Below are 27115 nucleotides of genomic sequence, written 5' to 3'. Positions count from 1 at the left end.
GGCTTGCAAGCTCCTAATAATGGGCATCTGGCTGGCCACTGTGAGAACAGGATGATGGACAAGAATGGCCACTGGCCCAATTCATCAGCCAGCCTCTGATGTTCTCATGCTAAAGTCAAAAATCCAGCATCATCGGGCAGAACTGCTTCACACCAAGCAACAAACATGTCCATGGTCTGAAGAGCTAAGAATTATTCCGATATAGGTTTCATAACTTAGATCTGGGAGGCCTCATTGTGTAGCTCTGGGAAACTTACTCCCTCAGGCAACTGTAAAAAGCAATTTCAAAGGGAGGCTCCAATCTGAAACTGCTGAACGGCAATGCACCCAAAAATCTAATTCTATTCATTTCAGTCTGAACAGAGACCACTGTTTCCTTTCCCACTGAAGGTGTTATTTTACCCAGCAATTCCAAGGGTTTTCTATTGTCAATCGCTGCTAGCTGCAAAAGGTGACTGTGCTCATTGCGCGTACATTTTAAGTTCTAACTGCATTTCCACTCTATTCAGCAAAGCTGAATAGATGACCGGCGTGGCTAACCTGCAGCCCACGTCCGTGCAGGTGAGCGGAGATGTTTGTGACGGAAAAGCCCAAATTCTGCAATTTGTAACAAGATGGGAGGGCAGGAGGTCTTCTGCAGACACAATTTGGTTAGATTGTGCTGGGATCAACAACAGGTTTCTGATTGCACCATGACTAAAGGAACAGTGGCTGTTCCTCCTTTGAAAACAGAAACACGAGAACTCTTCAGATCTAGCTCCTGCACTAAGGGGAACATACAGGTTCTCTGTAAGACAGAGAACAGAAGCAATGAAAAATGTGATAGTCCTAATACTAACAAAGAGGGAGATTAAATTAGATGATGCACTACATAAAACAGTGAATAAAAGTCAAAAAAGTGAGGGGGCATGTAACCCGGCCATAAGCAAAATCCCATCTGTAGGTTCGATGACAGATAAAATATCATGAAGTTGGAAATGTGCCTCCTCCCCCAAGCAAGGCTACTTCAATCCCTCAAAACTTCTCAGCCCCAGAATTAAAAATGAAATTTTAAATTAGAATTTATTTAACTTCTTTGCCAACCACTTCCAGGTCAAATAAAAGAAGGAATAATCACCTGTATAAGTTTGAGACAGGTGAGCTTTTGCTCCAGAGTCTCGATTCGCACCATCAGCCGAGACAAGCTGAGAACTTGATTTTTATCAGAAAGTCCTTCTCCGTTTTCCAGGAGTGCCTCTAATTCTCCATCCACCTACCAAAAGCAAAAGAAAAGTTGTACAAAGTACAAGTGCACTTCCCTCCCCCAACCCTTTGCGAATTGGCATTTATTCGGAAGGAGAGTTTATTTACTAGTGGGAAAGGTTTGGAATAGGTCACACTGGATTTCCAGAGTGCTGGAGTTAGAAGTTGCGGAGAGATCCAAATGCATCCTAAACAGGAAGAAACTTCCTTATTCTACAGGGAGCTCCAACGCAGTTGACCTCGGTCCTGCCTTGCTCTTTGCATCCAAATGATAAAAACGTACCCTTTCCCTTACAGGGCCAAATTTGTTCAGACAAATTTGGGGTGGCGGTGGTTTCAGTTTCAAGACAGTGGTCTGGGTCTTTTCCAACCTGATTAATTCTGCAATTCCAGCAAAAGCCACTAATTTAAGACCAGTACAGTGGTACCTCGGGTTACATACGCTTCAGGTTACAGACTCCGCTAACCCAGAAATAGTGCTTCAGGTTAAGAACTTTGCTTCAGGATGAGAACAGAAATCGTGCTCCGGCGGCGCGGCAGCAGCAGGAGGCCCCATTAGCTAAAGTGGTGCTTCAGGTTAAAAACAGTTTCAGGTTAAGTACGGACCTCTGAATTAAGTACTTAACCCGAGATACCACTGCAAAAACATGCTAAAAATTTGAATTTGGTGAATGATTATTCCAACAAAAAAACCAAACCAGAATTTGCACATTACATTTGGAGCATGCCTGACACTCTCCTGCTGCAGCCATAGTCTAAATGTTCCACATCACACACGTGTTCAGAATCATGTGGCTGTTTTCCATGTCTGCAATGGAGGCGCAGCTTTGGCATAGGAAGCTACCGTAACATGCAAAGAGTCAGGTGTTACTGATGTGAAGTGGCTCTGGCCATGGGGGTGGGACGGGGGGTGGAACAACTTTACTGAAAATTAGGTAATTGGGGAGAGTGCTGGCAAGTCCAGAGATGGTGGAGGCAAAACCAGACTACAGTGGTACCTCGGGTTACATACGCTTCAGGTTACATACTCCGCTAACCCAGAAATAGTGCTTCAGATTAAGAACTTTGCTTCAGGTTGAGAAAAGAACTCGTGCTCCGGTGGCGCAGCAGCAGCATTTAGCCCCATTAGCTAAAGCGGTGCTTCAGGTTAAGAACAGTTTCAGGTTAAGTGCGGACCTCCAGAACGAATTAAATACTTAACCCAAGGTACCACTGTACAAAGCCACACCCCAGTAAAGGGATCGTAGCTAATGGCCAACACTACTGGACAGATCCGTCCCACTTGCTTTGTGCAGGAAAAGCTACGGCGCTTTTGTGGGCCCAAGTCACTTTGAATGACAGTAACAGCTATGTGGTTTTGTAGGTTTGGAGCATCTGACTGTCTGAACCCAGCAGAGGATCATGCACCCACTTCTGCTTTTTGAAGAAGTCACAGGAAGGAATATGAAAATCAGCTGCTGGTTTTCAAAACCTCTCGACCCCAGTGGTACACATGTAAGTCCCACTGCAGAAGAAAACAAAAATGAATCTTCTCCTTCCCGATCCCTCCAACACTTACCGAATCTTTTTTACGAGACCGCTCCTTCTTCATTTTGCCTCCTGCAGCTCTGATGCTGACCCGGTTTTCTCCCCCAAGGTAACCTCGGCAGTTGGCAGAGCCACAGAAACACTTCTGTGCCTCTTTGCTGTTTTGGAAAGAAACACATAGTACGAAAATGAAGTGCTTGAAAATTCCAATGAGTTCAGCTCATTGATTGTCCTATTCCATGGCCTCCTTGAAGGCAAAAGCCAGCATTTGTTAAAAACCAGTGCACCCATTACCAGCTCAAACCCAGAGGTATATAGGAAGGCTTTATAGTGCTCCTGGAAGAATCTTGGGCTTTGTTCAGCTTCTTAGAAAAGAGAGTGATGAAATCAGTTGTACAAATGCTTAACTGCTTTTTCTTACAATGTCCATCTTTCCTATTCAGGTCTTAAGGTAAAGGGACCCCTGACAGTTAAGTCCAGTCGCGAATGACTCTGGGGTTGTGGCACTCATCTCGCTTTACAAGCCGAGGGAGCCGGAGTTTGTCCGCAGACAGTTTTTCCGGGTCATGTCGCCAGCATGACTAAGCCGCTTCTGGAGAACCAGAGCAGCGCACAGAAACGCCGTTTACCTTCCCGCTGTAGCGGTACTTATTTATCTACTTGCACTGTGTGCTTTCGAACTGCTAGGTTGGCAGGAGCTGGGACCGAACAACGGGAGCTCACCCTGTTGCAGGGATTCGAACCACCGACCTTCCGATCAGCAAGTCCAAGCGGCACAGTGGTTTAAACCACAGCGCCACCCATGTCCCTATTATTCAGGTCTTATAGATAAAGGCAAAGGGTAAAGGGACCCCTGACCGTTAGGTCCAGTCGTGGCCGACTCCGGGGTTGTGGCGCTCATCTCGCTTTACTGGCCGAGAGAGCCGGCGTACAGCTTCCAGGTCATGTGGCCAGCAGGACTAAGCCACTTCTGATGAACCAAAGCAGCGCACGGAAACGCCGTTTACCTTCCCGCCGGAGCAGTACCTATTTATCTACTTGACTTTGACGTGCTTTCGAACTGCTAGGTTGGCAGGAGCTGGGACCAAGCAACGGGAGCTCACCCCATCGTGGGGATTCGAACCGCCAACCTTCTGATCAGCAAGCCCAAGAGGCTCAGTGGTTTAGACCACAGCGCCACCTAATTAAAGATAAAAGCTCTCTGAGAGGCTTTTGATACTGTTAACCAGAGGTAGGGAATTATGGGTCTTCGAGTTGTTGCTGAACTACAACTCCCATCAGCGCTTGCAATCATTGGCCAATGGCCAGGAATGATCAACGGGATTTTCCTGGAGCTGCAGTGGTTCTGCTCTCATCTTAGGGGCTGGTTTCAGAAAGTGACTGCCTGTTAGCCCCTGGAAAGTGTAATGTGGATGCCACTGGGTCCACCGTCTGGTTTAATATCTACATAAAGCTGCTGAGTGTGGCCATGAGGGGATTTGGAGCAAGGTGTCACCGACACCCTGTTTTTCCCTGTAACATCTGAATCAAGGATGAGGCCAGACCAATAAACTGAAACTGAATCGTGCCAAGGAGGCTTTGTGGGTATTCCTGGTCTGGAAGATAGGTCAATTGCCTGCTCTAAATGGGGTTGTACTACAATTAATTCTAAAAATTAAAATAAAAGCTAAGCACAGTGCTTTCAAATCTGGCCCATGAATTCTATTGAAATACCCACAGGCTGCCCACACATGCTGCAGAAGAATGGATAATTATTGTCACTTGCGTTGCCAGAAGTTCAAAACCTGACCTCGAGTTGAACTCCCACCACTATTTCCTTTCACGCCATCACCTATTTTTCTTATTTGTTAATTTTCCTTTGCTGATCTCATGTGTGGTTCAGTCTCTACAGCATGCTAGTCATTTATGCAACAGGACAACCAAAAAACGTATTCCAAGCGTACTGGCAAATCTGACGTCTCCAACAAGCACCACTCAGGTTTTAAAGGATTTACAAAATTACGGCACAAAGTTATTCCAGTAAAACAGGGTTCAATGGTAAGCAGATTTTAACTAACTTGAAAACTGAGCCTTCGATAGCTCACAGATGAAGAGAGTACTTTCGTTACAGCTTGCCCACCCCAGCAATAACAAAATGTTCTCAGGGCAGCTTACAACAAATAACAAAAGTTAAAAATTCAACACATAAATGACAAACAACTTATGTATTGTTCAAACAACTTTCTTTCCCCCTCTCCCACCAAAATCAGTTAGAAAATTCCAAAGTTTTCCTCTGCTCTGGTTTCTTCTTTTTCTTTTAGAGAAAAGTAACTGATTCTCTTTTGGGGAGCATCCACTAGGAGAGACTATTCTACTGTGGTACAACAACGCAATTATGTTATGATTAGGGATACGCACTCTTTTAGAAAACGCACTGTTGTTTTTAACTTCATCCTCGTCATCCTCTGTAGCGAGGCGGAAAACGATAATGAAAAAAAACACCCACACATTATCTCTTCCAAACCAAGTGAGAACAAGAGCAGGGGAAACACGAACGAATCAGCTAATGAGCACTTGACCCCCGTAGAAAATATGACCTATGCTTGATTGTGCACAAGATCACTTTATTGGCTTCTGTTCAAGGAGAGACACTTATAAACAACAAAGGAAGTAAGTCAGGTTGAGACGTACCCATATCTCTGGAACTGGTAGTCAAATGTTAGCTCTGAGCCTGACGGAACAAGTTTTGTGGTGAAGAAGCCAACCCGCAGCTGTCCATTCACTGTCCACTAAAGGGGGGGGGGAGAGAGAGAATAAAGATGATTAGAACAATATGTATATTCATGGACTGTGGGCTCTTGCTGAGTTTTTTAAGGGCATCTATTCTAGAAAAGGCTCTGTATCTCTGGAGAACTCAGCAAACGCACAAATCTCTATGCCAAGAGAATCCATTTGAAAACATACTTCATACCCAACTTCATTTTAACTGCAATGCTTGGGAGTTCACAGCACTCCGCTTACATTAGGTATGCTGACGCAAGCTCGTTTTGTCCCCCTTCAGAAATGGATGGTGTTAAGAAACGGCCTTAGTTCCTTTCGGTATTAAAAACCACTTGCACAGCTTTTAAATGGGCGTGCTGTGCTTTGTCTCATCATCTAAAACCTGGGGGGGTGTCCTAAATTGTGCGGGGATCCTCTGTAAGTAGAGAGGTCTCTCTGTTCCACACAGACACCGGTAAACTCATGGAGGCTTGACACAAGCAAGCGGACGGGCCAGAAGAAATGAACCTATGCTGCCAATTCTCGTAGTAAGGTAAAGGGACCCCTGACGATTAGGTCCAGTCGTGACCAACTCTGGGGTTGCGGTGCTCATCTCGCTTTATTGGCCAAGGGAGCCGGCGTACAGCTTCCGGGTCATGTGGCTAGCAGGACTAAGCCGCTTCTGGCAAACCAGAACAGCGCACGGAAACACCGTTTACCTTCCTGCCGGAGCGGTACTTATTTATCTACTTGCACTGTGTGCCTTCGAACTGCTAGGTTGGCAGGAGCAGGGACAGAGCAACAGGAGCTCACCCCATCGTGGGGATTCGAACCGCCAACCTTCTGATCGGCAAGTCCTAGGCTCTGTGGTTTAACCCACAGCTCCACCCACGTCCCAATTATCGTGGTACACCAGTATAAAGTAAGCAGCACATAAGCGGCACACAAAACACTACCAAACCATTCTACATACTAAATCTTATATTAATAATCCAAAAATTGAGAGAGCTATGTACAAGATCTACTACAAGCCACAAACAGAAAACTCATTCAAATTGTGCCCAAAAGGAAGATTCAGTCTTTAAAGTTCCTTTAGCCAGGCTCCTGTAGATAAGGTAACTTTGATCAAACGAAGTGTCAGTGATGTTACTCGCAAAAGTTAGACAGGGTGCCGGCGTTTGTCACCTGTTTCGCCCATGAAGAGTCTTGGGCTTCTTCAGTAAAATCTCTCACGGTTTTGATATATATATAAACGTTTACGTCCATATGTTACATTTCTTCTTAGATTAAGTTTCACTATTTAATTTCTTTCTTCAGGAAATTCTCCCTCAAGATTTTGGTGTGTTTACATACATTCAACATCATATAGCTCTCTCAATTTTTGGATTATTAATACAGTGGTGCCTCGCAAGACGAAAAGAATCCGTTCCGCGAGTCTCTTCGTCTTGCGGTTTTTTCGTCTTGCGAAGCAAGCCCATTAGTGGCTTAGCGGATTAGCGCTATTAGCGGCTTAGCGGATCAGCTGATAAGCGGCTTAGCGGATCAGCTGTTAAGCGGCTTAGCGGATCACCTGTTAAGCGGTTTAGCGGCTTAGGATCAGCTGATAAAAGGGGAAAAGGGGGGGGGGAACCCCGCAGGAACTCGCAAGACATTTTCGTCTTGCGAAGCAAGCCCATAGGAAATTCGTTTTGCGAAGCACCTCCAAAACGGAAAACCCTTTCGTCTAGCGGGTTTTCCGTTTTGCAAGGCATTCGTCTTGCGGGGCACCACTGTATAAGATTTGGTACATAGAATGGTTTGGTAGTGTTTTGTGTGCTGCTTATGTGCTGCTTAATTTATACTGGTCTACGACGGGCCAGAGGAGGCAGAGCTTGGTGGTGTAACCCCCCTCCATTCGTCCTCAGGATATTTGTTTATATGCCAAGAAGACAAGCACCTGAATTGGACTCAGACATGCCTCTGGCCAGGTGATGTTGTCTTTCACGCACCTGGCAGGCCACGTGGCCGCCAAAGCCAATTTCAGTATTCTTATACTGCTTGCTACTTCAATTCTGTGCGCTTTGAAATAATAAATTCTACACATGTGCACAACTGCTTCTTTGCTCTTTCCTGGCCACCACTGGGCGCATCTTTCAAAGATCTTTTGCCTGCCTGTGTCACTGTGCTTTTGCTCCTAGGCAATGTTTCTCATCATTTCCCGGTATGTCCCGTGGACAGCCTCAAGGTCCATAAATAGCAACACCCTAGTGGTCCCGGGCCCTAAGGAAGTCAGATTAGCCTCAACCAGAGCCAGGGCCTTTTCAACACTGGCCCCGGCCTGGTGGAACGCTCTGTCTCATGAGACCAGGGCCCTGCAGCATCTGATTTCTTTCCGCAGGGCCTGTAAGACAGAGTTGTTCCACCTGGCCTTTGGCTTGGAGCCAATTTGATTCCCTCCCCCCCTTTCTTTTTTCTTTCTCCTCCTGTGATGAGGCTGCATTTTAATATTTCAATATTTTAATGTTGTATTTTAATCTTGTTTTTAAGTTGTATACATTCAACTTGTTTTTATTATTGCTTGTTGGCTGCCCTAAGCACGGCCTTGACTGGGGAGGGCAGGGTATAAATAAAAATTATTATTATTATTATTATTATTATTATTATTATTATTATTATTATTATCAAAGCCTTTCCCCACTTGGGATCTCCTCCACCCGTCTTCCCTGGCTGGCTCAGCCACTGAGCCTTTGGGCAACTTGGCCCTTGGAAGAGACAACACTTCTTACTCAGAATTCCAGCTCCCCAACACCCTCCCAAGCCTGTGTACAAAAGCGCTGTAGTTTGCAAACATCTGAATGCTGTCAGCTTCCCGCCCTGGGCAATAAAAATGTTTGTGAATGCGGTGACCTCACAGCAGTTCAGCCAATGGCACATGCAAAATGCACATGCCTGAAAAATTAAGGGGAAAAAATAGGAACTGTATTAAAATCTACATGGAAATGGCAAGACATGGACAATTTGTTGATTGCCAGGGCTCAACTTTGGAAATTTATCAGCGTGCCTTAACTGACCTAGTTATTTTTATAAAATTTTATTGCCAGTGTTTAATATTTGCAAACATGTTTAAAATCATCAAAAGCAAAATAATATCAGGAATAATAATAACAATAATAATTTATTATTTATACCCCGCCCATCTGGCTGGGCTTCCCCAGCCACTCTGGGCGGCTTCCAAAAAAATATTAAAATACTGCAATACATCAAACACTAAAAGCTTCCCTAAACAGGGCTGCCTTCAGATGTCTTCTAAAAGTCTGGTAGTTATTGTTCTGAATACAGCATATGTGGATGTCATTCAGTTATCTAAGTTTCAGAATTGATTACTGTAATACATTCTAAGTGGGGCTACCCTGAAGACTGTCTAAAAGATGCCACTAGTCCTGAAAGTGACTGTCAGATTGTTGAGTGGCACAGCTAGTCAAGACCACATAACACCAGTCCAGAGTAACTTGTACTGGTTGCTTATACATTTCTGAGCTGAATTCAAGATACTACTATTGACACACAGTTTTAATTACTTCATTTCTGGCACCAGTTTTAAAGATGCATCTGTTTTACTCAGGCTTTTAGATGAAGTGAAGCAACATGACTTGTTGCTAGTTGTATGTTTTCCCTGTGGTATCATACACTGATTTTGAATTGTTTTAAAAGGTTTGTTTTGTGTGTATAAAATTGCTTTATGGTAACTGGTTAACACGATTCATGTTCATCTGTTTGGTTTTATGTTATCTGAAGTTCTAATTTATAAATTATACAGTGGTGCCCCGCAAGACGAATGCCTCGCAAGGCGGAAAACTCGCTAGACGAAAGAGTTTTCCGTTTTGGAGGTGCTTCGCAAAACAAATTTCCTATGGGCTTGCTTCGCAAGACGACAATGTCTTGCGAGTTCCTGCTGGTTTCTCCCCCTCCCCCCCTTTTTCTAAGCCGCAAAGCCGCTTATTAGCTGATCCGATCAGCAGATAAGCCGCTAAAAGCCGCTAATAGCGCTAATCCGTCAATGGGCTTGCTTCGCAAGACGAAAAAACCGCTAGACGAAGAGAATCACAGAACGGATTCTTTTCGTCTTGCGAGGCACCACTGTAAAATTATAACTATATAAAATTATAAATCTATAATTTGATTTATAAACCTCCCCATCATAGAGGTAACACTCCATGCACAAGAACGCTGCCAAAAGTGTTTATCTCTGCTGACTTTTCACGAGATGAGCATGCATTTTAAAATGCTCTTACCCCGCACACCAAAGCCCAGCGAGTGAAGAGGGGTAAAAGCCTTTTAAAACGTGTTGCTCACTGTGCTGGCTACCCAAATGCCTTATGGTCACTTCCATGTAAAGGAGCTGTAACATAAACCCTCGTTTAGGCCAAAATCAAGTATAAAACTGCATCAGTTTCTTCCTGCGACTCACTTTCTGCGTCTCACAGTTTGGCTCGCAGCTGTGGTTCATAAAACGAGAGCAGTTTCCTTTCTGGGTGGCATCTATTATCTGAAAAGGAAAACATTTGTTTGTATCTCTTCATTAAAAAAATGGAGCCTGACCCATATTCAAAGACTTTCTACAGGGTTCCAACTGGAATTCTGTCTGCTTCAAGTGTTGTTAGGCCACGCTGACGGAGAAAATGACGGTATCCTTATATAGAACTAATTCAATGTACCGTATTTTTCGCCCTATAGGACGCACTTTTCCCCCTCCAAAAATGGTAGCGTCGAGAACACTATCCAACCATCTCGTCCTCTGTCGTCCCCTTCTTCTTGTGCCCTCCATCTTTCCCAACATCAGGGTCTTTTCCAGGGAGTCTTCTCTTCTCATGAGTGCGTCCTATGGGGCGAATGCAGGCTTTCGCTGAAGCCTGGAGAGCGAGCGGGGTCAGTGCGCACCGACCCCTCTCGCTCTCCAGGCTTCAGGAAGCTGCGTCTCCCACAGCTAGCGGAGAACTTGCCTGCACCCAGAAGCTTGGGGCGCGCTGAGCTCAGCACGCCCCAAGCTTCGGGCTTCGCGCAGCGCTCCGCTAGCCGTGGGAGAGCCGCGCAAAGTCGCGCAGCTCTCCCACGGCTCGCGGATAGCAGCCTGTTCTGGGGGCTGGGGTCGGGGGAAGCTCGGGCTTCCCCCGCCCCAGCCCTGCACCTGGGGGGGGGGAGAATATTTTTTCCCCCTTTATTTCCCCCCCAAAAAACTAGGTGCGTCCTATGGGGCGAAAAATACGGTATGTTAGAATTTACTCGTATTAGCAGTAGCCTGCAACTTGAAAGGATCACAAGCCCCTCTGTAGAAGTTGTGGGGCTTTCTTTATAGTGCACAAAGTACAGCAGTAGGCGAGAGAGAAAAAACGAACAATGGGTTCACGCATGCACAGTGAACTCTTAAAAGTACTCGGACAATGCACAGCCTAAACACTGAAAACGATGTGTAACTCACCTCATCGTTTTTCAATGCCATGAAGTAGTAATGGATATTCTTGCTTCGGGCATACTCCTTCACTCGGGTTTTGAACTCTTTGTGATCGAGCACTTCACCACAGTATTCCAGTACAAAAGTGTTGCTAAGTAGGCCCAAGAAAGAAAGAAAAAAGCCTTAGACCAGGGGTCTGCAACCCACGGCTCCGGAGCCGCATGTGGCTCTTTTACATCTTTGCTGCGGCTCTGGGGCGGATACTAGCGAGGGGAAGAGGCGCATTGTGCGCCGCGACACTCCTCACTGTGGCGGGCGCTGTACTGGCTGTGACGTCGCATGGGGGCGGTGCGTGCGTTAGTCACGCACCGTCCCGATGTCACCTTCCCGCCTGCTGTCAGATCGTGGCTCTGGAGATATATTTGTTTTAAATGTCGCAATGGTTTTGCGGCTCCCAGTTGTTGTTTTTTCTTCGGAAACGGGTCCAAGTGGCTCTTTTTGTCTTAAAGGTTGCAGACCCCTGCCTTAGACATAGCAGCAACCTGGCTTGGACCTATAATACATTAAACAATCTGAATCTGGAATATCTTAGGGACTGCCTTCCTCTAAATAGGAAACTAACCTCCTGAGCTCTGTGATCTGTTAGAAAGGTCCTGCTCAGAGCTCCACCTCTTAGTGGTGCTAGATTGGTACCCACTACGAACGGGGCCTTCCTGGTGGTTACTTCAACAATGTGAACTTCCAGAAAGTGGCCAAGAAACTCTCCCTTTTGCTAAACGTTTGAGGTTGTTTTCCAATGAATTGCCATCAACCAGGCATGCTTCACTGGGGGGGGGGGATCGGATCAAATTTTGCCTTGTATTCTGTAACTGTATTATTTCTTTTTATTAAGCATTTTGGAGATTAGATCTGAAAAACAGTATACAAATACTGTTGAGAAATGACTAGACACTAATTAGAAAGAGAACCAATATTGAACCAAAGCCAGGGAGTTTGAACAATGCTGGGCATAGTTGTGTGTTAATTTTAAAACAGGGGTTCACTTAACTTATTAGTCAGAACAAACAGTACTGGCTTAGATGGACCAACAGCCTGGTGGTAAAACAGTTCCCATGTGTTCAATAAAAAAGATGGCATTTGCAAGAAGTATACATCATGGCTCTCACCTGCAGCGTCTGAGTCCTGTTAATAAGCTCCAGGCTCTACCCACACATCAGCCTAATTTGGACTGAATACAACACAGAATACAACATCCCTGGAACGTGGCATCACCCTGTTTCTCCTCTATGCGGCCTAGGACCCTCGTACCTACGGGACCGTCTCTCCTGGTATGCCCCGCGGAGGACCTTAAGGTCCACAAATGACAACACTTTGGAGGTCCCAAGTCGCAAGGGGGTTAGATTGGTCTCAACTAGGGCCAGGGCCTTTCCAGTACTAGCCCCGACTTGGTGGAACGCTCTGTCCCAAGAGACTAGGGCCCTGCGGGACTTGACATCTTTCCGCAGGGCCTGCAAGACAGAGCTGTTCCGCCTGGCCTTTGGTTTGGACTCAGTCTGACCCTTATGTTTCCCTCCCCTTATGGTTTTGATCTATGGGCTATTATTAAAATGAGGCTGCATTTTAAATTGTGTTTTTAACCTGTATTTTAAATTGCCCCCCCACATTATGTTTTTATTGTACAGTGGTGCCCCGCAAGACGAATGCCTTGCAAGACGGAAAACTCGCTAGACGAAAGAGTTTTCCGTTTTGGAAGTGCTTCGCAAAACGAATTTCCTATGGGCTTGCTTCGCAAGACGACAATGTCTTGCGAGTTCCTGCTGGTTTTTCCCCCCTCCCCCCCTTTCTAAGCCGCTAAGCCGCTTATCAGCTGATCCGATCAGCAGATAAGCCGCTAAAAGCCGCTAATAGCGCTAAGCCGCTTATCAGCTGATCCGATCAGCAGATAAGCCGCTAAAAGCCGCTAAGCCGCTTATCAGCAGATCCGATCAGCAGATAAGCCTCTAAAAGCCTCTAATAGCACTAAGCCGCTTATCAGCTGATCCAATCAGCAGATAAGCCGCTAAAAGCCCTAATCCGCTAATCCTTCAATGGGCTTGCTTTGCAAGACGAAAAAAACCGCTAGACGAAGAGAATCACAGAACGGATTCTTTTCGTCTTGCGAGGCACCACTGTAATTTTACTGGTGTTAGCCGCCTTGAGCCCATCTCTGGCCAGGTATAAATAAAAATTTATTATTATTATTACTATTATTATTATTATTATTACTGCCTTGCCTTCTCCTGGGGAGGAATATGAAGGTGTTCTGCTTTGATCCTGCTGGCCTTTGGCCTCTGACCAGCCTTCTCCTTCCCAAAAGGAGTGTGTGCGCGCACATGCATATACACTATGGTCCTGGACAGCCAACCGGACCATCTGCAGAGCACATCCTAACAGTGCATCCATTCACTGGTACAGTGGTACCTCGGGTTACATACGTTTCAGGTTACATACGCTTCAGGTTACAGACTCCGCTAACCCAGAAATAGTACCTCGGGTTAAGAACTTTGCTTCAGGATGAGAACAGAAATCGTGCTCTGGCGGAACGGCAGCAGCGGGAGGCCCCATTAGCTAAAGTGGTGCTTCAGGTTAAGAACAGTTTCAGGTTAAGAACGGACCTCTGGAACAAGTTAAGTACATAACCAGAGGTACCACTGTACATGGAAAAGTGCTGACCCATATGATGCTTATAGCTATTCCAAAGGCAAGGGAGAGGGAACAGCCTCCCTCTGCAAAATCCCTCTGCTGCCCAGAACGAAACCTTCCCTGCTGCCGTGCCCAAGAGGGGAAAACTGCTAAGGTGGAGATCCTTTAAAACGAGGGGAGTCTTACGAGGGTAGGTCTTTTGCTGCTCTCAACCCCCAGCCTTTCTTCTCGGTCAGAATGACTTCAACATCTGCATGCTGCTTCCTCTGAAACCGCCGGTTGGAGCAGTAGTCCCCATTGGGGCACCTTGAGGAACTAAGCAGAAGGGAAAATTATGTATGCGTTAGTAAGCATGTGGATATTCACTGGCCTGCTTGTAGCGGACACTCTATAAATCGCACACACGTTTCTCTAAGGAAGCACAACAAATCCTACAAGTCTCAGGTTTTGAACTTAGGTACCATGATGTAACCGTACTCTCGGATTAACAAACATTCCGGCATTTTTCTAATAATCATTAACATTTGTACCTATTCAGCATGCAAACTATTTTAGAAGTCTTAATGCGTCTGTTAAGCCAATGTATGAACATCACATATAACAAAACAGTAATTATCACATTCAAATCTAAGATCACATGACATGAAGACCCAAAAGTTTTGCTATAAAGAACCACGAGGACCCAAGGAGATCTAGTACATTGGTCAAGACCCACATGGACCTAAGGTGGGGGTCACACAAGGGTCTTCTTGTCTGATAGGTTAATTTTTTTGAGAAAAGGAGAAAAATAGAGAGAACTGCCAAAAAGGAAGATAAAAAGGAAAGAAAATAAAGACACAACTGTTGGGAAAAATGAGTCAGATTGGGGGGAAAAGGTGAGTCCCAGGTCTACTAGAACTACTGTTCCAGTAATATCTCCTCTCCTATCCAGACAGAAACTTCACACCAAAATGCCTAGGAGACCATGGGCCAGGTTCTTCCTCAGGTGAGAACTCCCTGAAGTTCTTCACTTCAGATGAAAGCTTAAATAATAGAATAGTCCTCTGTTACAAAAAGATAAAAGAATCCCTGCACATGAAACACTTGCACACAAAGAGAAAGTGGTTTAGAAACCTGCTCCCTGACACTTAATGAGGTTTCCGCCAACTTGATGACCTCCACATGATATTGCACTGGAATGCCCATCACCTGCAACCAGCGTGACTAATAGTCAGGTCTGATGGGAGTTAAGAGTTATATAGTCCAAAACATCTGGAAGGCACCAGATGGGGAGGAAGGTGGAGATGGTTTATAAAGCAGCGTATTCCACCATGGGTGATTCCCATTCCCACCCGCAGTCTGAAGTGGTAATGGGTTTATCATCCCAGTCAGACTTAAGAGAGGATGACAGAGAGGTTTTGCCCAAATAGCAAGTTTTAAAGAGGCATTTGAAACAGCTTCCCTTTGCCGGTTGAACTAAATTGAATTGCAGAATCCTCCAACAAAAGGAAAAGAATGCAACTATCACACTGTATGTACTTTTAACCCTAATATTTCCCTCCATCCTGACTTAAAAAAACTCCAGTACGCTAGTACCAGTAACTTGGTACTGAATAAATTTGAGTGTTTCTGTTTGAATGATGACAGAAGACTACTATAAGCAATTTTTATCTGAAGTATGGAAAATGTATCACTGGGAAGCAGTGTATTTGCACAGAGATTTTACTTTCTTGGGCTCCATGATCACTGCAGATGGTGACAGCAGCCACGAAATTAAAAGACGCCTGCTTCTTGAGAGAAAAGCAATGACAAACCTAGACAGCATCTTAAGAAAGCAGAGACATCACCTTGCCAACAAAGGTCTGTATAGTTAAAGCTATGGTTTTCCCAGTAGTGATGTATGGAAGTGAGAGCTGGACCTTAAAGAAGGCTGATCGCCGAAGAATGGATGCTTTTGAATTCTGGTGCTGGAGGAGACTCTTGAGAGTCCCATGGACTGCAAGAAGATCAAACCTCTCCATTCTGAAGGAAATCAGCCCTGAGTGCTCACTGGAAGGACAGATCCTGAAGCTGAGGCTCCAATACTTTGGCCATCTCATGAGAAGAGAAGACTCCCTGGAAAAGACCCTGATGCTGGGAAAGATGGAGGGCGCAAGGAAGAAGGGGATGACAGAGGAAGAGATGGTTGGAGAGTGTTCTCAAAGCTACCAGCATGAGTTTGACCAAACTGCGGGAGGCAGTGGAAGACAGGAGTGCCTGGTGTGCTCTGGTCCATGGGGTCACGAAGAGTCGGACACGACTAAACGACTAAACAACAACACTGATAGAGGGTTACATTTTAAGGTATGTTGCCCCCCACCCCTCGATATCTATGTTGGAATTTATCCCAGATTTTCGGAAAGAGGAAAACATGATCTCGGTGTTTATAATACACTTTTTCATTATGCTCAAAGCTGCTTACAAAGAACATAAGCTTTACAAGTAGCAAGGCAATCCAAACCAGTCTTACATTTCCTCCAAGCAGTCGCTTCTACAACACTGCAAGCAGCAGATTCACTTGACTGTGATCAACAAGAACTCACAACGGAAGTGCGGTGTGCCTGCTGTTTTCAACAACCAGAAAGATTATTGCGTTTTACATCAAAACCTCTTTTCCCTGTGCTGTGTGTCATGATGTGGGTGGGTGATGACAGCAGCAGACTAACCTTCAAAAGGACCCTTACCATTCTATCATGAGTAGACGATTTAGACAGTCTTCTCCACACGCCACCTCTCCTTGAGCTCGCTCATCTTTTGAAAGCGTGGGACATTCACACAGCATCCGCTTGATGTCACGGTGAGATTTATTCTTTTTCCTATGCAGCATTCCAGAAAACAAACTTTAAAACTGACTGCATTATACCAGCTAGAACTGAAGAATTTATCCAAAATAAAAGTACAGCAGGCTTTTAAATTTTAACACATGGTACTTCAAAATGCATTGAGGCAATACAGATGTTTTGAGAATTCCCACTGATTTGCCGCAAACCCAAGTCAAAACTGCAGTGGGGTTGACACATCAGCCGATAGCATGAGTTTTTTGCATCTTGAAGAAATTCACAATTTCAGGATCTGGGAGCTAATTCAACCAAGTAGGTTTCCAACTCTCTCTTTTTGGTGGGAACAAAACTGTAAAATGTTTTTGGATGCCTTCAAAAGGCTTATAAACTATGCAGGTGCTTCCAAGATTGTAACGCTTGAGATTTTTACAGTAGCCTTAACATTTGCTTGCGTTAATATGGAATTATTACTCACTCCTACTGAACAGCACACTGAATATAAAACTTACTAATACAACATAAGGAGTATGTCAAAGGGCCAATACCCATTTTGGAAGGGGTCTTCCAACCCCAACTGGCACTCTAAACCAGCCTGATATACTAGTATGTACCGCAACCTCATTTCCCCCTATTCTAATATTCTTACTGCACACTACAGTGGCACCTCCGGTTGTGGGGGGGATCCCTTCCAGAGGTCCGGTCGGATCCCGAGGTTTCTGCAACCCGAGGACAGCTTCTGTGCATGCAGTGAAACCCAGTAAAAACAGTAGGGTTCCGTAAACGGAGCTTCGACTGTATTATACTACCCTGGGCAAACAATTTTCACATTACATTTATGGCACGCTATTACCACGTTAGCATAAAAGGCGTTTTTAAAAGTAAGAGGCCTATTACCTTTCCGTCAAATACACATTTTCTTCTATGAGGTCGAAGTAACAGGGCATTTTCCCTTGCTTGGCAAACTCTTTCCAACGCTGCGAGTCCCTGAAGTCTTCCATGAAACATAGCGGACGAACCATGGAAGAGTCCTGAAGTATTGCTGGCAACCGCTCTCCCTCTGTCTTGACCTTCTTCCTTTCCCGGAAGTCGGCATCGCTCTCTGAGTCACTCTCTAAATCCGTCCTCCTTTTCTTCAACGGTCCCCGCTCTTTCATGTCATTCTTATCCAAAACCTTATTCGCTTGCTCTTTCCTCTCACTTGGGGCCATTGGTTCTTTAGTGGAGTTGCTGCTTATCTCATGGGCCTGCACCGAACCCTTCTCTCTAGGGTCACGTGACTGGAACTTCACTGACTGGTTGGGGAAGAAGGCGTGGCTTTCGTCAACCCAGCGGTCAACCTCTTCATACTCTTCATGGTCTTCTGTAAGCGAATCGGGAACCTGCCCTTGCATTTGATCGTAGTTCATCTCAGAGGGTCTATTGGTCAACCTTGGATCCCAATAGCCATTGTCATGCCAGTAGTTATGAGGCCCAACAAATGTTCCCCCCGGAGCTGGGGGGTAAACATAACCTGGGAAGATGCCATAGCTGCTATCAGGCTGTTGGTATGTACTGCTTGGTTTCTCTGGTTGGGAGAAATCCCACCCCAAGCTACTCAAGTCTTCTGCTGAATGGAAGCCATCCTCTCTGGAGAAATCTCCAGTTTCCATGGGCTCGCCAAAACCAGACTTCCCCTGCCTGCTGTCAGGCTTGGAAATACCGGTCTGCAGCCTGGACATATTGTCAATCATTTCAAAGTTCTTGGAAATATAATGCAGCTCCCCTTCTTGCGATACGTCAATCGATCGAGCCACAGACATGCTTTCAGTCAATACTGATCTTTCATCTGGGTTTGGCTTGTGAATAAAACCTGTTGCCTGCTCTGAGTGACTCGTACTGTCAACGCCATCGCTCTGAGGATGGGGGATACCAGGCCGGAGGTCTTCACTCTCTGTTCTGTTGAGCTCAGTAGATATCGCTAGCCTCCCCTCTGCATCCCTAGAAGGCAGATACTTGCTTTCATTTTGCAGGCCATTATTAGATCCCACGTCATCCGGCATTTCTTCACAGAATGGCCTGCTGGACTCTGGCCTGCCATCTTCCCAGTGATCCACATAGCGTCTGTTACTTTGGCTGTTCCGGGAGGAACAAGAACTGCTCTCCTCCATGGTTATGGTAGAATTCTTTGGAATGACCACAACTGACTGAAGGCGGTTCCTTGGAACACTGCTATCATCTGAATCAGAGTCCTCTGTGTCACTGTCATCACTGTCCTGTTCACTCACACTTTCAGCTGTGTCAGAATACTCTTCGTGGTGGATGGAAGTGAGCTCAGGGGTACTGCCTCTGCTGTCACATCTGGGCACTTCGGCAGCCGTTTCTGTTTCTTCTACCGTCACAACAATATCGCAAGATGGGGACAGAGCGTCTGAAAATGCAGATCCTACCAAGGAGTCATCACTTTTTTCATTTACCATCAAGACTTCAGGAGCGTGGGCCTTCAAGTCAGCAACTACACTTCTTTCATCAAGGACCACAGAGTCCTCCTCATCATCTGGCTCCTCTTTCTCAGAGTCCTCTGTTGGCATCTCTAAATAATAAGAGTGCTCATTTTTAAAAGGCGATTTTGTTTTCTCTACAACGGAATCAACATGCGAAACATCCAATTCAAGTGCTACTTCGGGACACTCCAAGAGTTCTTCCTTTTCCTCCCCCAGAGTTGCCTCTGGGTGGGACAACACATTTTCGGAAGCCTGTTGCTGCTGCGCAATACACTGATTGTCAAATTTCTCTTCCACAATATATTCTTCTGCAGAAGAATCTCTGACTGGGCTGCACGCTGACAAGCTGAAACGTCTAGCACGTTTTTCATCCTCGTGAGCAATTTTTGACGGATTCTGATCTTCGACATCAGCGTATGTAAACTTTTCAGATGACTGAACATCCATAAAAGGTTCTGGAGTAACTGTTGCACTGGAAGGCTCAGCTTCAATTTCAACTTCTGAATAATACAAAGAAAGAGCTGCATCATCTGAAAGATAGCAGGAGACTGGGTCTTTGGTTTTATCACAAGGATCTGTGAGATCATCCGCTTTATCTGCATGTATTTTAGAATTATTTACATTCACAATACAAGAAGGTACACAATCATATTCAGAGGGAATTGACTCTTCCATTTTTTCTTTAAGAAAACTGTTGGAGTCACTCAGGAGGACAAGAGAATCATCCGGATCGTGTCCTTTAGACTGATGCACACACTGAAACCCATTAGACGGTAACTTACTCAAATTTGGACTATTGACTGGAAGTGGTGGCTCAGTTCCGTCTAAACTATCATCAGATGTTACAATTTCTTCTATTTTGGGGGCACGGAACAATGCCCTATCACTGGGCCTTCCTTCTGGGGATCCATTTATATTCAATTCTACTGGAGAACAAGTTCTTAACGGTTCATGTTTTACCTTGATTACAGACTCCTCTTCCTTAATACTGTCATGGCTATCAATTCCTGCAAGTACATTTGATTTAGAAATAGGAGACATCTCTTTTGATTCATTTAACTTTTTGAAAATAGGTGAATCATTCAACTGATTTAACGGAGAAACAGTCCTTTCTGTCTCTGGCTTCTGTGCAATAGCAGTTTTCGTTTCACAGCTTTGTACACAAGACGCCTCCAAGTCTATACAATTAGACTGCTCTCTGGTTTCCTCAGATTCTGTACAACAGAAAGAACTTTTAAATTTATCAGACTTTGGAGTAGATGTCTTTGAAGAGGAGGACTTGTGTCGGGAAGAACTTACACTGCTCTCTGCTTTAGAGTGGGATGTTCCCCCCCGATGACGCAGCTCACTGACTGGAGAGCACTTTTTTGATACGTCACTTTCTGAAGTCCTTTTGGAGTCCCTGTCTGATTTTGTAGGTTTTCCTTTTCTCTCTGAGTCAGTATGAGAGGATTCCAACTTGCTATCCCGCTCTGACTTTGAATAAGAAAAAGAGGTCCTAGAGTCTCTGTAAGATGAGGAATGAGAGGATGTACGCCTGGAGTCTGTAGACCTGGAGTATGTCCTCCGATACTCTTCTTCTGAATCAGAGCTTTCTCTTGTCCTGCTATCCACGTACGAACGAGAATATCGTGTCTTCTCTCTGTATGGTGAGCTCCTGTGGTACCTCCGGTCAGAGTCATAGTAATGTGACCGGTCAGATCTGGAATAGGAAGAACTGGTTCTGGAACCTCTCTCCGATCTAGAACGAGAGCGGGATCTGCTTCGCCTCCTCTCTCTTTCAGATCTGGAACGGGAGGAAGAATACCTCGAGTCTCTCTCAGATCTGGAGGAGTAACTAGAATATTTTTCATCCCTTTCAGATCTAGACCGTGACGAACTTTTCACCTGCTCTTCAGTTCTGACAGAAGTAGAGCTCTTCCGTGAATCTTTTTCCTTCTCTGAGCTTGTCGATATTTTAATCTCGTGAGATCTCTGACTTGAAGAGGTCCTCACGGAATCTTCATCAGATTCGGAACCTGGCAAAGCTCCATCAGACAACTTCCTCTTGGAACTTTGTTTCTTAGAACTTTGAGAAGCACCCTTCGAAGCACTTGAGACGTCCTCCTCCCTCCCAATATGGGAATCTCCTTTCGCTGGGACTGGTTCTGCTTCTTCAGGAATAACCTGAGCTAGCTGTTCTTCAGAGCCTTCCAACACAGCATTTTGCTTAATGTTCAGTTCTAAAGTTTCCTGAGCTGCTTTCACTGAGGGCTCCTTTGCTATGCGGACAACAGTTTCTACAGGCGATGGCAACAGAGGTGCGGCTGCTGTCTGTACTGCTACTGGAAGTTGTGGCAAAGTTTCTGGGGTTAGTACTGGTTTTGGCGCTGGTAGTGTTTGTGGAGGGGGCGGAGGAGGTGGGGGAGGAGGAGGAGGGGGTGGCGGCGGTGATGGTGGCAATTCCACGAATTCTGCTGCAGTAGCTGGCCCGACAGTTACTGGTGGCAGTGGCATGGCGGCAGCAGGGGGCGGCTTTGTTGTAACGTTCAGCAGATGTTTCTTAAAGTGGATCTTGCCCAATTCCACCTTAGGCTTTGGGGGTGAAAATTCCTCCACGGCATCCGGATAATCCCCAACATCCAGTTTAAATTTAGAGGCAATGTCAGTTTGAAGAGGTGTGCCCAGGGAGCTCGGAGCCTCGTTTTGCTTGTCGTTCCCCAGGCCGGTCAGAAATCTGTTCTGCAAAGTTTTCTTGGTTAGGCTGAAGCTGAAGGACACCTTTTGTCTGCCTTGTTCCTCAAGGTTAACTTTTGTCCGGGTGCCTTTGGGCAAGAAGCGGCTCGATGCGACTCCTTTGAACACTGTCCCTTTGACAAAGCCAGGTTTCTGCGCATTTTCCGTCTTGCCCTAGAACACAAGAAATAAGCTGGTGAAATCGTGGCTTTGAAAATTGTACTCACATTACAGCAAGAAAGGGAAAGAAAGGGAAATACAGTGGTGCCTCGCAAGACGAAAAGAATCCGTTCTGTGATTCTCTTCGTCTAGCGGTTTTTTCGTCTTGCGAAGCAAGCCCATTGACGGATTAGCGGATTAGCGCTATTAGCGGCTTATCTGCTGATCGGATCAGCTGATAAGCGGCTTAGCGGCTTAGAAAAAGGGGGGGAAAGGAAAAAAAACCAGCAGGAACTCGCAAGACATTGTCGTCTTGCGAAGCAAGCCCATAGGAGATTCGTTTTGTGAAGCACCTCGAAAACGGAAAACTCTTTCATATAGCGAGTTTTCCGTCTTGCGAGGCATTCGACTTGCGGGGCACCACTGTACAAAAAGGACCAGAAGGCAAAAAATAAAATAAAAAAAATAGGGTTGGGGGTGACAGGAGTCCTCTAACATAAAGAGTCATGAGTTGCTTAGACCAGTGGACAAGCTTAAGATACCTAGAAGCCTTATTATAAACCTCGAAAAATATCACCTAACACATGTTGGCCAGCTGCTGTTAAGGCTTCCTTGTGACCAAGGTAATACCCCAGTAGCTCATTTTCTGACCACATCCCCACCAGGCACTGCCCCATTTTCCCTTCTTTCGGCAAGGTGTAGAGCAGCTGTGGAATCAAGGTGCGTCACCAAAAAACAGGAAGCCACAGGACACAAATTCTGAGCTGTGGCAGTGCAGACTGCAGTATGAACTTCACATTGGACTAGATTACCCTTGGGATCTGTTCCAACTCTACGATTTTTTATTCTATGATAGACTGTGGAATACCTTTCCTCTTAGACCCACCTGGTGCCAACCTTATTTGCATTTTTAGCAATTCTAAATAAGGGAACAAAAACTATGATGCCTCTCATCTGTGATGTCCCAGCCATGTATTCTCCTTCTTTTCAAGCAAAATGAAACTAAACAAAAGCTTTAAAAAGTTCAGCTGTATCCATTATAGTGTGTGTGTTTTTGTATGTATGCACAAAGACACACACACATATATAGTTGTATTGCATGAATATGTTAATGTTTTATATTCTCCACTCCACGGTATAATGTACAGGCAACGCCCAATTGACGTGCGTCCAACTGACCATGCACACTAGCATCACACTGAACCCGAAAGTAACTTTAAAAATGGCAAAAGCGGCCCTAAAAGACCCCAGAATGGGCAAAAGGGTGTGGAAACAGAACCTAGTAATCCCTTGAGCCTTTGTAAGTGCAATCCCAGGACTCCTTGCAATGACCATTGAGGCCTGTGGAAAATTGGAGTTTGAGCAAGGAAGTTGTGATGGAGTTTAGTGTCTGGTTTTTAAAAGGGTTTTATAAGGGTTTCCAGAGGTTTAGAGGGTGTTTGCAGGCCTTTTCAAGTGTGTTTCAAATATACACGATTTCACATAACCCCCGTGTAAATTGAGAGTTGCCTGTATGTTGGTACCTTGGTACAGTGGTGCCTCGCAAGACGAAAAGAATCCGTTCTGTGATTCTCTTCGTCTAGCGGTTTTTTCGTCTTGCGAAGCAAGCCCATTGACGGATTAGCGGATTAGCGCTATTAGCGGCTTATCCGCTGATCGGATCAGCTGATAAGCGGCTTAGAAGAAGTGGGGGGAAAGGGGAAAAAACCCAGCAGGAACTCGCAAGACATTGTCGTCCTGCGAAGCAAGCCCATAGGAGATTCGTTTTGCGAAGCACCTCCAAAACGGAAAACTCTTTCGTCTAGCGAGTTTTCCGTCTTGCGAGGCATTCGTCTTGCGGGGCACCACTGTAGTTGAATGGCTTGGCTCCTGAACGCCGCGAACCCAGAAGTGAGTGTTCTGGTTTGTGAACGCTTTTTCGAAGCCAAATGTCCGACACGGCTTTCGCTTGAGTGCAGGAAGCTCCTGCAGCCAATCAGAAGCCGCGTCTTGGTTTTCAAACCGTTCCGGGACCGGGAGTTGAACAGACTCCCAGAACAGATTAAATTCAAGAACCAAGGTACTACTGTATTTCTGTTTTTAAAAGGTAAGTCACTTGGAGAACTTTTAGGTAACAAATGGAATCATACTAATTCTTTTTCAAAAAAAGGCACAAAGAAACGTAGTTTAGAATATACTCACATCATTTTCTTCTTCTCTGTTGTAGTCCATCAAGAAGGCATGCAAAAAAACAGGACAGAGAAAGCATGAAAACTAAGTGGAAACACAAGGCGCTTGCTTTTCAGGTAAAATTGCTTTGCCTGTGCTGGCTACAGAGAGGGTCCGATCATTTATATATATAAAAAAGGCATCACTGTTATAGACTTAAAAGGACTGTTTTTTCCAGGCTCCATTACATTTAGGCAAAAGGGGGATACTACTCTGGCATCTCATTCCTGCATCTAACAACCTATTAAAACAAAATGGGAGGAATCTTAAACTGTCTGCTTCCAAGGAGAGTATAGCATGTCAGGGTCCCAGCAGTGCGGAATGTCTATCTTAAAGGTATGTCTTACATCTCTTAATCCTTCCTGTGTTACAATTCATTGGGATTTTAGAAATAGGAATTGAGGCACAGGACTGCGTATGCCAGCCACCTCCAAGGAGGAAGAGGTATTTAATTTTGGAGAGAAATCATTTCCCAGAATTTTCACATTCAACATACATTTATAGGGTAAACCTTGTTAAAGCAAATTAAGCTTTCCGATTTCGGTTATTTTTCTTCTTTATACACCCCACTCCCAACGTGTTCCGAATGATTCAGCTTCTACTTTTACTAACAAATTAAGGTGGAGAAATCATATTTTCTAGCAGGAAGTGATGAAAAATAAGGTATAATAGTAAAAATAACAGAAAATCCATATAGCGAAGGCACTGCCTTTTGCTCTTACACCCCAAAGGACAAATAGGTTATTTAGTGATCTTCATAGGAATATGATCTCCCATCATTCATCACTAATTACTACAAATTAGCACATTCTAAAGCTCACAGCTCTGTGACACAGTACATATTTAGAATGAAGGGCTCTGATTTCGATCACTGGACTCTCTAGGTAGGGCTAAGAATAACTCCTAAAAGGCACTTTATAAAGCAAGTTCAATGTTCTAGTCACCACGTTTGTATTTTATTCCTCCTTTGTGGTTAAACCCTAGTATGATTTAGTGCACTTTGAATGGGTTTGTTTTCCACCGTATTGAGCAAATTATTTGTTTCTGAGTTACTGCTGTAAAACTACGGAAAAGATGCTATTTTTACATTTCTTGCTCCAATCCATGTAGTTTCATGGGAAGTTCTGAGATGGACATTCTAAACCAGGGTTTCCTAAACTTGGCTCCCCAGCTCTTTTTGGACCACAAACCCCATCATCCCTAGCTAGCAGGACCACTGGTCAGGGATAATGGGCATTGTAGTCCAAAAACAGCTGAAGACCCAAGTTTGGGAAAGCCTGCTCTAAGGTATAAATAAATAAATAAATAAATAAATAAATAAATAATAATAATAATAATAATTTATTATTTGTACCCCGCCCATCTGGCTGGGTTTCCCCAGCCACTCTGGGCAGCTTCCATAGAAACCAAAAATACAGTAAAATATCACAGATTAAAAACTTCCCTGAACAGGGCTGCCTTAAGATGTCTTCTAAATGTCAGGTAGTTATTTATCACTTTGACATCTGATGGGAGGGCGTTCCACAGGGCGGGCGCCACTACCGAGAAGGCCCTCTGCCTGGTTCCCTGTAGCTTTGCTTCTCGCAATGAGGGAACCGCCCGAAGGCCCTCGGCGCTGGACCTCAGCGTCCGGGCAGAACGATGGGGGTGGAGACGCTCCTTCAGGTATACAGGGCCGAGGCCGTTTAGGGCTTTAAAGGTCAGCACCAACACTTTGAATTGTTATTTAGTGAATAGTGTTATTTAGTATTTAGCAGTTACGTTGGTATCTGTCTCCAGTGCAACCACAATGGCTCCAGGAATGTTAACACAAGCACTCCAGTAAGACGCATACTAAGATATATAAGTTATTTTAGTCTCCACCCCCATCATTTGGCCTGGACACTGAGGTCCTCCTCTTGAGGGTCTTCTGGCGGTTCACTCACTGAGAAGCAAAGATTCACGGAACCAGGCAGAGGGCCTTCTCAACAGTGGCGTCCCCCCTTTGGAATGCCCCCCCCACCAGATGTCCAAGAGATAAAGAACTGCACAACTTGTAGAAGACATCTGAAGGCAATCCTGTATCAGGAGATTTTTAACGCTTGACGTTTTTATTATGTTGTTAGATATGCTGCAAGTTGCCCAGAGTGGCTGGGGAAACCCAGCTAGATGGGCAAGGTATAAAACGTTCCTGTAATTTTTACATACGGAACAGTTTTTAATTGTAAAATCGGCATTTCTCAAAAACTGTTTTATTACTAAAGAACATCATCTGACGGAAACAAGAACACCAGAGCACGTACAACTCAGCAAAGTGACAAGCCGCCAAGCCAAGCCGTGGTGATTTGGTAGCTCTGGAAGCAAAACACATAAATGTCTCGTTGGGCTTTGCAGGCCCAGAGCAAGCCATTCAACAACAAAAGGCCAACTCCATGCAAGAAGATAGCATTCAGTGAGTTAATAAATTCTATGGAAGATACTATACTACAAGCAGTACCAGCATCTCAACAGCATTTTCGATAGCTTCTGCTTTTCCTGCATGAAAACATTCCAAGATAAACATAAACTTCCACTGTTTTATGCCTTTCACACCTGCCAAATAAATAAATGCAAGAAATAATTCCTGCTTGAGTACAGTGGTGCACCGAAAGACGAATGCCTCGCAAGACGGAAAACTCGCTAGACGAAAGAGTTTTCCGTTTTGGAGGTGCTTCGCAAAACGAATTTCCTATGGGCTTGCTTCGCAAGACGACAATGTCTTGCGAGTTCCTGCTGGTTTTTTCCCCTCCCCCCCCTTTTTCTAAGCCGCTAAGCCGCTTATCAGCTGATCCGATCAGCAGATAAGCCGCTAAAAGCCGCTAATAGCGCTAATCCATCAATGGGCTTGCTTCGCAAGACAAAAAAACCACTAGACGAAGAGAATCACAGAACGGATTCTTTTCGTCTTGCGAGGCACCACTGTACCTTCTTTTTTAAAAAAGAACTTGACAGGGCTCCTTCTGTGTGTGACCGCAGAAAGAAAGGGTTCACATAGTGACCAGGAAAACATAATGGCGTTACAGAGTCAGATTTGGCTTTGTGAGTGTCTCCGAAAAACTAGATGAAACCCTCCCAATCTGATCCAACGTCTCAGAATCCACCTCTTCAGCCACATGCTG

The 27115-nt window shown here is 45.0% G+C and overlaps 1 protein-coding gene and 1 long non-coding RNA gene across 5 annotated transcripts in view; one reads left to right on the top strand and one right to left on the bottom strand.

The window, feature by feature from the left end:
* SETD2 (SET domain containing 2, histone lysine methyltransferase) overlaps positions 1–27115 on the bottom strand; it is a 93140-nt gene that overhangs the window by 42922 nt on the left and 23103 nt on the right. For all 4 annotated transcript variants that reach the window (XR_014517393.1, XR_014517394.1, XM_083466488.1 and 1 more), the window contains exons 3-11: positions 23952–23967; positions 17311–21785; positions 16321–16452; positions 13805–13933; positions 10964–11087; positions 9956–10033; positions 5440–5537; positions 2801–2927; positions 1118–1252 (exon numbers count right to left, since the gene is read on the bottom strand). Coding sequence is in view for 2 of the 4 variants with exons in the window: in XM_083466488.1 (XP_083322614.1) it covers positions 1118–1252; positions 2801–2927; positions 5440–5537; positions 9956–10033; positions 10964–11087; positions 13805–13933; positions 16321–16452; positions 17311–21785; positions 23952–23967 (5314 nt within the window). In the remaining 2 variants the exon portion in view is untranslated. The remainder of the gene's footprint in view (positions 1–1117; positions 1253–2800; positions 2928–5439; positions 5538–9955; positions 10034–10963; positions 11088–13804; positions 13934–16320; positions 16453–17310; positions 21786–23951; positions 23968–27115) is intronic.
* LOC310689558 lies at positions 21110–26574 on the top strand. The gene is made up of 3 exons (XR_014517491.1): positions 21110–21246; positions 23977–24055; positions 26222–26574. It is a non-coding gene; the product is annotated as an uncharacterized lncRNA (long non-coding RNA).

Source organism: Podarcis liolepis, assembly GCF_965112155.1.
Source record: "Podarcis liolepis genome assembly, chromosome: 12".
Classification (NCBI taxonomy): Eukaryota; Metazoa; Chordata; class Lepidosauria; order Squamata; family Lacertidae; genus Podarcis; species Podarcis liolepis.
The sequence above is the reverse complement of the archived record's forward strand: the minus strand, read 5'-3'. Positions and strand labels throughout refer to the sequence as shown.